This window comes from Podarcis pityusensis, assembly GCF_964106645.2.
Source record: "Podarcis pityusensis genome assembly, chromosome: 10".
NCBI lineage: Eukaryota > Metazoa > Chordata > Lepidosauria > Squamata > Lacertidae > Podarcis > Podarcis pityusensis.
In genome coordinates this window covers 28324093-28336490 of record NC_138035.1, presented here as the reverse complement: position 1 = coordinate 28336490, position 12398 = coordinate 28324093, and the positions used below count along the sequence as shown (strand labels likewise).

Here is a 12398-nt window from a genome sequence, read left to right as displayed (position 1 = left end):
CACCTTGACCATTGAGATCCTCTGATGGAGTATGTCCCTGAGGTTTGATTGGCCTTCACTAGAGACTGAGCCTCAGTTTGGCAGGCTCTGACCTCTGGAACTCCCTGCCTGTAGAGGTTTGGCAAGAAACATCCCTCCCTCCCTTCACATGTTTTTTGAAAACTATATTGTTTAGATGGGCCTTTGCAATATGAATTTTCTCTTTTTAACCAATCAGTATTTATTGATGTTTAAAGTGTTTGTATGATTTTTTTTGCTGATTTTATTATTATATTTTGTATACCACCTCAATGTGTTTTTTAAATGAAAGTGTGGAATAGAAATACATAAAATAAAGGCACCATCCAGTCTTTTCATTGTGCTTTTTTTTGGAGATTTTGCTCTCTGAATAAACTTCTGTTTCTTGTAGTGTGCTTCTAGCAGCGAGGAGAGTTGAGTGCCTGTTGTTTCAGAACTCCCGTAAGCCAATTTTCTACACTCTGCTATGCATGTGTGTAAAATGCTTAGCTGGTACCCTTTTAATATCTCCCCCACTAGAAACAGAGAAAGAAGAAATCTAGCAAAACATTATCTCCCCGCAAACCAATTTCCCAGTCTGTGCTGATAGTAGCAGGACCGTGATTCCTCCTTGGCAGGAAGACTTGTGGTGTGGCATGTTTCCAGACCACAGAGCACCTGCTGAATAATAATAAAAAAGCCTCTCATTTTAGTCTACAACGTTTCTTCCACTTCTCCATCAGAATCTGATTTTCTGAGCCCATCAGGAGACCCATCTTGAGACATTGCCCACCTTTGCTTTAGTTTACCATATTATATTTTGGAGAACATGCACAACATCTGAGACACAGCTAATAAATAAATCAGGTTTATTTGGAAAGGAATATAGATCTATATTAATGCAAGTTGTGAGACACCTGAAAATAATAGAGAAGGTTGCCATGGCACTAGAAACCAAGCAATTTTATTTTACATTTACATGTATTTTACATTTGCGAGGGAAGGAGGGTTCAGAATCATGGAATCACAGAACTGTAGAGTTTGTAGGGACCCCAAAAGTCACCTAGTTCAAACCCCTGCAATGCATAAGATGGGGGATATTTGTATGTTAGGGGCTACTACCCTTAAGCCTCTGTTACCAGTCAGACGGCAGAGGGAATATTCATTCAGCATCAGCAGAACTTGCAACGTTAAACAGTGTACGCACAGCACTATTTACATATATACAGAATATGAGGTATAGTAAAACACAGGAGGTGTCAAATATTCAAGGGCTGGTACAACGTATCAATCCACGTTGTCTACAGTGTCAACACTAGTAAGACTGAAGTTCCCCCTCATTGCATTCGATCACATACACTCGCACACACACTACAATGCACACCCATGTCTGAGGTATTTTTTTCTTAAAATTTCTGTTTTTAGTGCACACAGTTGCGTCAGCACGCTGAATTAGCAAAGGTGAAGTGGGAAGAAAGAAGAGAGCTGTGGGCAGAGGACCTCCACATGGGGACAAGAGAGAGAATTAAGAAGAGATGGGCCTGGTGTCCCATTCTTAAACCTGTGGCAGCTCCCTGTTCATGGTGAATGGGTAGCCAACTTCCGCAGTACGTCCGAGGCATGCAAAACCCCACATTCTGCTCAGATAAACATGTCCATTATGAGCAGAGAGCTGTCATGGGTCTAAGCAGGGAAAGGAGCCACTGTTAAAAGGGTGTGTTTATGTTATGTCATCATGCAGTGGTTCTGAGTGAAATTTCCCTCCTCTTTACAAAGATACTCCAGGTCTCAAGAGCCACTTAGGTGCTAGATTTTAAAACAGGGCTTGAGTGACAGACAGGTCTCATTTGGACATGACTATTTTTCTCTGCAGAAATCTTGCTATGAACAGATGGCTTTGACAGAAGCAAAACCATAGGTTTTATGCTGCCTTTTTTTTAAAAAAGAAAGAAAGAAATGTTTTACCATCCTAAAAGAAAACCCCATTTGCACATACTCATTCAGTACTCTGGTGACCCCCCCCCCTTCAGCGAATGTGATGTAGAAGACAGTCACATCCTAAACTAAACTTCACACCTTATATATTTTTGTGATCCTGTGAATGAGATCCTGTTTTGATAACATTTTGCAGACATTTGAACACTAGGAACACTGGGGCTAGTTGCAGGTCAGTCCTAATCATGCCGACTTGGAAGTAATAATCATTTTACTTCTCTGATTTGCCTTCTCCGAATTTTATGCTGTAGTTCTTTAGCCAGATAAAATGAAAATGCATATATTAGGGGACAGCATGAGCAAAATCACATACGTCTGTGAAAATAACTGACAAATACATGTTAAATTTGGGGAAGTGCCTGCAAAAGTGTATATACTGGGCGGAACAAAGATAATTTAGGAAAAATTCACAGTAAAATGAGGGTGAATTTTCATGAGGCCTATTTTTAAAAAAATGTTTGCAAACTGATGAGAAAATGTGGAGAACTGAACATAAGACTGGAAAAATGAGAAGCAGAGAGAAACTGAAATGGACAGACTCATCCATTGCTACCTGGGAGTCAGATTGAACTCAGTGGTGCTTACTTCTGAGTAGGCATGCATCAGCCTTGTTAGTGTCAAAAAAGCTTGTGTTGGCCACTGGATAGATCATACCCACGGTGGTTGTATACTGTGGAGTATAGAATGGAAACATTATAAGATAATTGGAATGGAAGGCAGGTGGGATTTGTAAATAGGAAATAGTAAAGTGTCCCAAGTATATATATATATAGTTCTTTCAAAGAACAGAAAATTGAATGAAGCAAAATCACATGAAGCTGTCAGATGTGCTGGGGTTTTTTTACAGTACAACAATTTTAGTTACTGTACACATTATGTAACTGGAAAACAGTTGGCATTTCCAGATCATACTTGCTGATTAGCTCACATTTCAGTTAAAACAGACAATCTGCCATCTGGCTGTTGCTTGAGAAACAAAAACAAAGTTAAAGCTCTAATACAAAAGCGACATTTGCATTGACACTATGAAGAATTGCCACTGCCACCAAAAAAGTGCATTTCTCCCCACAACTTCCAAATGTTCAAACATTCTTCTGACCTGACAAATCCAGAGATCCATTCCTGCCTTTTATATATACAGTTGTCTTGGAAGTCACCACAGAACCAAGACAGGACACTGAATCATGGGTCTTATTTCTGAAGAGGCCTGGAGGAAAACAATGGCACATGTTCATCTTCTCACCAAAGACTGCCTACTGCTTGATGAGAACTCAGCACTCCTACGTGGGGCAGGCCAGACCCATCCTGCACTTGTATAATGCTGAGCTCCAGCCTTCTTCACACACCCAGTTTATCCAAAGAAAAGAACACCAAATAGAAAAGTAGTTTTTAAAAAGAAGGAACAAGTCACAGGTGCTGGGCATGGCAGTCACCTGCCAGGCAGCTTCAAGTATTTACAATATTTCCCTTTAAGTCACTTCTTTACACAAATGGTGCGGTACTTTTGACGAAGTGGTTTCAAGCACTGCTCTCATGAGTGCTTGCTACTGTCATCCCCTGTAGCTCCCAAGTCCATTAGGAACTTGCTCCCGTCAGCCATTTTCTTTAAGGCACTGCACGTAGTGTATAGACTCCATCTCAGCAGAGCTTTCTTCACTGGATAGTGCATTTCTCCCTTTCTCTCGTTTGCCCTTCTCTGAGGACTTTGGATTTGATGTATTTCAGGTCGCTGTTGACACTGGGTCGGCGAGCAAAGGGGGAGATCATGCCATAGGCATCTGTCTCTTTGACCCTGTGCATCCTGAAGGATTTTTGGTGGAAGGTGTCCCCATACTGGACAGAGATCTTCCTGTGAAGGGCGGGACTCATCTCGTGGGGCAGCTTGGCCATGCTGAAAAGAACGTAGAACATCTCATTGACGTTGGTGTTCTTCTTGGCCGAGACTTCAAAGTAAGCACAGTTCTCATCGCTAGAGACCAGCTTCTCTGCTTCCTCAGAGCGAACTTTGCGGTACAGTTCACCATGATCATTTTTGTTGCCACAGATCACCATGGGTAGGTCACCTGTTTCCTTGGTCTTGTTCTTCAGGCAAGATTTGACTTCAAGGATCTGCTGCTGGAGCCTCTTGACCTCATCAAAGGACTCTCTGCTATCCAAACTGAACACTAAGATGAAAACGTCTCCTGCAATATTTCAAGAGGGGGAAACAAATTAAGCCAATCCGTTACAACCTCTCTTAGAAAAGATAATGGAAAAGTCATACACAGCAAGGGATTTGTTTATCCCAACTATATTAAGAACATGAGAAGATCCTGTAGGATCACACCAGTAGTCCATCTAGCCCAACATACTGCTCCCACAGTGGCCAACCAGATCACTATGAGAAGCAGGACCTGGGTGCGAAAGCACTTCCCCTTCCTGATGTTTCAACCAAGTGGTATTCAGAAGCATACTTCCTCACTCTGTGATATAACTAAACATATGGTCTAACCAAAACATTTAGAGAACCTGTGTTTGGATAAAAGGAATGCTATTTACAGAGCTTTCATTGTAAAGAATGGAATGAATTAAGATGACATGGATTTTTAGCAAAATAATGTTTTATAACAACATACTGACAGGTCTATCAAACTTTTGCATGTGTGCCAAAATCCTCCTCCTGTCCCCCCCCCTTTACTGGGATCTCATGGCTGTGGCGAGATCTTGCCAGAACCCAGAAGCCTCCATAGCCATATCTCCTTGCTTCTCTGGCAGTGGGGGTGGGGCAGCGGGGAGCACACCTGCAAAGGTGCTCCTTGGATTCTGCTGCCTGAGGCGGCTGCCTCAGTTTGCTTCATGGATGGGCCGATCCTAGCATGATTTCATTATCTGGATACCTGGTTTTCTTACAGTTTTGACCTGACCAGACTCATTTCTGTTCTCAGTGGAATACTAAGGTGGGCCCAGAGAGTTATTATATCTCACTCAGTGTTTTACATTTTCTATAGAGGAGGCATAGAGACACCCAATAAAAATCAGCCCATGAGACCATATTCCATATCGTGGGTGAACGCAGATGGCTCTCCAAAGAGAGAGCAATTGGCAAGGGGTCCTCTTTCACTGAATTAAAGAATACCCCAGTTTATTTTAATTATTCTGCACTTTTGGCTCTCAGCCACACCTGTTAAACAAAATATTAGGGAATCAACAACTAGGAGCAAAAAGAGCCATTCTAGGAGAACAGTCAGAGGGCTCATATACAGCCATTGTGTGTATATATATATATATATATATATATAAAATTATTATTATTATTACCCCATTGAGCTACGGACTCCCAAGCCATATCAGACACTTCTCCAGAAACTTATTTCAGTTTAAGAGCTCCTTGCCATGTAGCACAGGAGCTCTTTGTTCAGGAAACCCAAACCCAAACTGTTCTTGGGCACAGGGAGGTGGCTGAATTCTGTGGATCCCAGCTGGCAACTCCTTGGAAATGGGAGTACAAAGATAACATGAGCCAAACCTTGCAAACAGGCATTGCAAGCACCTGGGACTGATTTGAACCCCTGCCTCTCCTTCCTCAAACTGATGTGCATTGACTTGGGTCCACCAGGAGGAGCCCCTGGTAACCCCCTCCTCTCACACACAATCACATGTCTAACCTGTGAGTATGGAAAGTCTCCTCATGGCAGGGAACGGATGGTTCCCAGATGTGTCCAAGATGTCTAGCTGATACATATCACCCCGGATGTTGTAGACTTTGCGATGGAAATCCTCAATCGTGGGTGTGTACTGGTCCTCAAAGCGGCCATTGAGAAACCGTGAGACGATGGAGCTCTTGCCCACCCTGGAGGCTCCAAGGACAACCATGCGGTAGGAGTTTTTAGCTGGCACATTCAAGGTGCAGTTCCCACTGGACATAGTCTTCATCATTGCTTAGATCTGCACAGATATAAACAAAGATATGGTTTTATCATCAGCATGAAAAAATCAACACCAGGAACACCAACCAGGAACTACAAATCCCATCATTGCTGTCTATTGGCCATGCTGATGGGAATTGTAGTCTGGGTTGGGAAAGACTGGGCCACAGCAAACTAGGAAATGGCTACAGCAATATACACAAGCCAGCAGAATAACAGAAGAGTAGGTCGCCTACACCCGGGGAAGCTATTTTGTTGTGTTAAAAAAGAATGGATTTTCTAAGTAGCAAAATGGAAGATCAACAGGGAAAACGTAGAATCAGAGTTGGAAAGAACCACAGGGATAATCTATCCCTGCAATGCAGAAATCCACATTTTGCCCAATGTGGGGCTTGAACCCACAACCCTGAGATTAAGAGTCTCGTGCTCTACTGACTGAGCTATCCCAGCTGATGGGTAGGTAGGTGTGTTTTGTTCATGGTGTCATTTAAATGCCCTATAAAAAGTGAGTGGGCGAACTGTGATTATTCCACAGCAATTGCCTGCGTGGAATTGGCCATTGTCTTATCTCTTGCAATTCATGAACAGAGGGTCCCAGATGAGAAAACAAATGAGAGAATGGTTACACAAACAGAGTGTGAGCATGCCAGTCATTGAAAACTACAGGGACTCTTGAGACTCCAAACACATCTTTCATTCACCAAACCTGCTGCATGACAAAAAGGAGAATTAAAGCATAGTACCCCATAAAGCAAGGGACGCGGGTGGTGCTGTGGGTTAAACCACAGAGCCTAGGGCTTCCGGATCAGAAGGTTTGAATCCCCGTGACGGGGTGAGCTCCTGTTGCTCGGTCCCTGCTCCTGCCAACCTAGCAGTTCGAAAGCATGTCAAAGTGCAAGTAGATAAATAGGTACCGCACCAGCGGGAAGGTAAATGGTGTTTCCGTGCACTGCTCTGGTTCACCAGAAGCGGCTTAGTCATGCTGGCCACATGACCTGGAAGCTGTACGCCGGCTCCCTCAGCCAATAAAGTGAGATGAGCGCCGCAACCCCAGAGTCATCCACAACTGGACCTAATGGTCAGGGGTCCCTTTACCTTTACCCCATAAAGCAGGGGTGGGGAACCTGGGGATTACAACCTCCATCATCCCTGGCCACTGGCCATGCTGGTTGGGTCTGATGGCAGCTGAAGTCCAGCAACCGCTTGAGGGTCACAGGTTTTCTACTACGGTAATAAAGAAATGTCACAAGGTATGTTTGCTTTGATTTCTAGGAACCTTATTCAAGAGGATTAGTTTTACTAGTCTGCAACAGCCAGTGGTGGCCGGTCCTCATTGGTACAGAAGGCCCAGAAGCCAAGAGTAGGTGGAGCCAGAGCGAGTGACAGGCAGAGCCAACTAATTCCTGCTTTTCCCATCCTCCTCCCTGCTGAGTTCTGCAAGGGCATCCCTGAGACTAAGCAGCAGCAGGAGGAGGACAGGCAGTTCTGCCCCAGCACCAGTTGTAAACAGGAAGGCAGGTGGGCTGCAGGAGTTGGCTGAGGCCTCCGAAAAAACCACAAAGAATACAAAGCAGCAAAAGAAAAACACACGAAAAGCCAAACTGCAGCTCCAAACTGCGGCTGGTGAAGCGGAGGAAAAGGGGCGAGCCCGGGCTGCCCTGACCTTAAGTGCCCTCCGGTGGGCCCGCCCCCAGCGCCCGCCCATTGGCTGGCGCTGCCGGACATGAATAATGGGATCTCTAAATCCTGCGGGGCTGGCGCCAGCCCCGCGAGAATGGGGATGGGGGCGTGAGCCCGCAACCCCCCCCTCCTTAGCTCGGGAGTGGCTTTATAGCAAGCATAGTCAGAGGCAGATAAAAATACAGGAACACACACATGTTGCATCTTATAGACTGAAAAATTTATTGTTGCTTAAGCTTATGTGGACTACAGCCAACTTTATCAGCTGCATAGATCTGGAAGATATAGATTTCTACATGATATAGAGGGAGGGGGGAACTGTAAACAATGCAGCAACAAGGCAAAACTCAGAGAAAGATGTTATGAAAGACAAAGCGGGTTCTCAATGTTCTATTTAGTTTATGTACTCTTTATGCAATGTTACATTTCAAATGACATATAGCTATAGATATATCTGTTAAAGAACACCAGAGGAGCCCTCCTAGATCAGAACAAAGGCTAATCAACTTCTTCTTTCACAGTGACCATCCATATGCCCATGGGAAGCCCCAAATCAGGGTCACCCTTGCTTATTTCCCAAGCCATCTTTTAAAACATCTTGACTAATTTTCTAACCTGTGGAAGTATCAAAAGTGAAATAGCAAAATTGTTGTCACGGCTGACAAAAGAAGCCTTGGGGCATCTCTCTTGGGGAAAAAAATATGAACTAGTGACCCATGAGTATTGTTCTAGAACCCCAAATGAGGATGGAGCATTATTTTGTCATGTGAATTGAGAGTCACATCTGTTGCTCTGCTCAATTTTGCCTCTGGCTGCATCCGCCACCAACATGCAGCTCCAGGTGTGTTGCCCATAGGGCAATACAGCCTTCAAGCTGAGCAAGCTTCCCCAACCCTGCCCTAGTTCTTCTAAAGATGATCTTTCATCTTACACTAGGGCAGGAAGGGGGAAACTTGTGGTTTTTAAAGATATTGTTGCACCCCAGCTCCCCTCAGCTGCAGCCAGCAGAGCCAGGAATGATGGGATTTGTAATCCAACAACATCCAGATAATTTTGCAGACCTGCACTAGGATTATAGTCCTATGCACACTTATAACGCAATCAGAAATGTGCCTACTCGGAAGTAAATCCTATTGATTGCAGTAGAGTTTACTTGCAGGTAAATGGGATTAGGATTGCAGCCTCTGTTGTAAAGCCCACTGAACTCAGTGGGGTTCATTTCTGAATAAAAGTGCTTTGGATCCCCCAGTAAATAACTTCATTGCGTTTTCCCACTATGAAGTTTGGTGTTCTTCATGTCAAGATGCTTTATCCCTGTGTTTGGATGTCACGCAGAGAGCTTCTGTCCCACATTTAAGCCGAGGATGTTGTATGACCTAGATAGTGAAGTCTAATAAATCACAGGTCCACTTAAAAAGCATTATCTGCCATTGAATCAGCCCAGTTGTAGCAATTAATTGATCAATGCTTTGTGCCCTGTTTGAAACACAAGCCCCTCCATTTATTGTGTTGCAATGAAAACATCTATCTATCAATCATCATCTATCTATCTATTTATCTATAATCTATCTATCTATCTATCATCTATCTATCTATCTATCATCTATCTATCTATCTATCTAATCTATCTCTCTGTCTGTCTAATGGTCCTTAATATCATAATCAGCTGTTTATAGTCCATCTTGACAGATTTGGACATCCCACTATTACACACACACATTAATACTTGTGTATGTTGTATTGGCAATAATATTTTTTCTTTCCCATGCAGATTTAGTCTGTAGCTCTCTTTTACATAACCCCCCCAAAAACCCCCAAACCCCCTTTTCAGCATTCCACTGCAACCTCATCTTAAAGAGGTGGGAAGCAAAGCAAAGGCAGTTTGAATGTCTTGCCCAAGGTCAAGCAAGTGGCACTGGTACTTGGTACTCAACCTCATTCCCCACCTTCACTAAACTGTCTAATTTATTACCTTAGTAGAGGTATTTACTTTACTATTTATTATTACATATATCCCCTCAATAGCTCACTTGGTAGAGCATGAGACTCTTAATGTCAGGGTCATGAATTTGAGCCCCACACTGGGCAAAAGATTCCTGCATTGCAGGAGGCTGGACCCTCAAGGGTGGGGTACAAATAATAAAATTTATATTTATTTTTATTATTATTACAATTCTATGATTCTCTGTATATCTCACCTTTCCTTCAAGCAGTTCAAGGGGGAATATATTCAGTCCTCTCCTCTCCATAATATACTCACAACAACCTTGTGAGGTGGGGGACTAGCCCAAGGCAAGCTTCATGTCTGAATGTGGCTTTGAACCCTAGTCTCCCAGGCCCCAGTCTGATGCTGCAACCACTAAACCACATTGGTTATCTTGGTATAGGCACTCCTCAACAAGTGGAGGTGCAGAGCTACAGAAGTAAACGGAGACATTGGGTTGCATCCAGCTAATTTAAACTCTGAATAGACTCATGGAAATCAATGAACCTAAGTAAGCCATAGCCATTAACTTTTTTTTTTTCTCTGAGTAGAAACTAGCATGGCATGCAACTGGTAGTTTTTCAGTAGAGCACCCAGATTGTAGTCTTATTCGTATTGCTTTATGACACTTTTGTTGCAATCTGGTTCCATTTGCCCAGGTATTGATTCTGAAAGGGCTTCTAAGCATTCCATCTGTTAGCTCTGTAGCTTAGTGCATGGAGGTCCACTTTGATTCCTGCAGCCACCATTCTTCTAATTGCCTCTGAAATTCCAAAGCAAAGTGAAGCTGTGGTCTTTCATGCACCACACAGACTCTCTCTCTTCCCTTCTCCGTGTTGCTGCAGCTTTTCTGACTCACCAAAATCACCTTTATTGTCTCACAGAACACCCCTCAGGGTGTGTGTGTGTGTGTGTGTGTGTGTGCGTGTGTGCATGTGCACACCCACCCAAACAGTACATTATAAAAAATGAACAAGGATGTCTTGCCCATTTACTAGTTATGAGATATAGATAGATAGATGATAGATAGATAGAGGCTTTTTAATATCAGGTTCATGCTATTTAAGTCCATCACTAATTTAAGGGTATCATATTAGCCCATCCTTACATCCACATGTTGAATGTTAGCACTTTCTCTCAAGGAACTACTCCAGCTAGTTTTCTAACAGCATATCATCATCATCTGCTTGATAAAAGACACAGAGCGAACAAATGATGACAGTAAGGTCACTCCACAAGCCAGCTGGTGGCTTGTCTTTGCCAACTTCCCCGTCCCTTTTCTAGAGCCTCTCGGCTATGCATTTCTAATGTAAAAGCATCAGTGGGTCCTAAACTGGTATCTTTCCCAGTCACATCCCATCCCTATATTTGCTTGTGGAGCAGCTGAGATTGAAATTCCATGTGTCGTACGGCTCAGTTCTTAAAAGTGATTTAAAATACACTCATCCCCTTTCCCCCAATCCTGTATATGCAAGGTAGGCACCAGGGAGAACACATAAAGATGATCCAGGTATAGAGAAATGTCATGGGGATGGACAGACAACCTGCATCAGAAACCTGCTTTGGGGGGCTATCTAACCTATTTCTTTTCTTTTCTGTCTTGATGCTTGCCCCAGAGCATCTAAAGCAGACAAAACTGCTACACAGCATCCACAGGGTATATAATGGCAAGCTTCAGTTCTCTCACACTGTCCTTTCATGCTCAAAAGACAGGGGAAAAAGAAGAGAAAAGATCATAAGAAACAATGCAGAATAGCTAGCTCTGCTCTCAGCTACAAAGTCCCTCAACCCCTTCCCCTTTAAAAAAACCCATCTAGACACTGTTGCTTGGAGATATTATTCTACACATCTAGCTACAAAGCTCCTTCATTTACCTTTCTCTTTCTTTGGAAGGGAAATACTGGCTCCTCTTGCAGTCAGCAGCGTTGGCTCAGCGGACTGAATCAGCAGCAGCAGCAGCAGCAACTGCTGCTTGTAGTTCTTGAAGCTGATGCTTTCTGCCCAAACCTCCCGTTCTGTCACTCCTGTATTCTAGAGAGGGAAGGACAACTTCAGCGCTTCAGCAGCTGTTCCCACACACAGAGAGTCCTTGCTGAATCAGAAGACACACATGGCTCAAAGTTTGTTCTTCAAAAACCAGCAGATGCCTTGTTTTCATCTGGGCTCTTTAGGAGAGATGTTTGTGTGTGTGCCCTCTCCTTTTCTCTTTCTTCCCACTGCTCTCAGTTTACTCCAAAACAGAGTGGCAGCCTCCTCCTCAAGCTTGCACAGTTGTTTCTCTTGTAACTTGAAATTCAGATAACTCATTTGGGGAAGGACAGGGGGCTCTGGTGCGACATCTATCCTTTGGAACGGGTGAGTGCATCTCCCAGGCCTATATGTTCCTTCTTGCACAGCTTCAAGGCAGGAAAGAGAAATGAATAAAAGGCAAGAGATGATGATGATGATGATGATGATGATGGATTGATAAATCAATAAATAGAAAATTCCCTTTAAAATCAGCCTTTGATGGTTTTTGGAAGAATAAGCAAGAGATTTTCTTTCCAAAAGCTAAGCGTTCTTTTATGTTTTTCACTAAAGTGACTTTATGTGTGTGTGTATTCTCCCTCTCTATATCTCTCCCTGCCTCTCTCCTTCATTCAGCAGCTGGTAAATTTCTGGTAAGTTTCTTTTTGTAGATTTCACTGAATCATTGTTCCCCTGAAATCAATGGGAAAGTTGCCAAGGGCTGGGGGGAGGAGGCGGTGGACAGTCCCGTAGAAAGTGTAGGAGGAAACTTGCATTCAAAACAAAGTCTTTACAGATTTGGGCTTGTTATTTTCTCCTTGTTTATTCCA

General features: G+C 43.4%; 1 protein-coding gene across 2 annotated transcripts; it reads right to left on the bottom strand.

Moving 5' to 3' along the window:
- Positions 1–849: 849 nt before the first annotated feature.
- On the bottom strand, positions 850–11985 carry RASD2 (RASD family member 2). 2 transcript variants are annotated; one of them, XM_080971123.1, is made up of 3 exons: positions 11436–11985; positions 5637–5916; positions 850–4175 (listed from the first exon to the last, which is right to left on the bottom strand). In XM_080971123.1, the coding sequence occupies exons 2-3, from the start codon at positions 5905–5907 to the stop codon at positions 3646–3648; spliced, it is 801 nt and encodes a 266-aa protein (XP_080827249.1). In that variant the 5' UTR covers positions 5908–5916; positions 11436–11985; the 3' UTR covers positions 850–3645. The 2 variants fall into 2 exon arrangements, with proteins under 2 accessions (XP_080827249.1, XP_080827250.1); XM_080971124.1 differs by lacking the exon at positions 11436–11985 and adding an exon at positions 9776–10038.
- Positions 11986–12398: the final 413 nt, after the last annotated feature.

Coding starts and splice junctions, on each gene's coding strand:
- RASD2 (XM_080971123.1), bottom strand. CDS start 5,907: ATGATGAAGACTATGTCCAGTGGGAACTGCACCTTGAATGTGCCAGCT. Junction 4,176..5,636: donor GAGACTTTCCATACTCACAG/GTTAGACATGTG, acceptor GAAATATTGCAG/GAGACGTTTTCATCTTAGTG.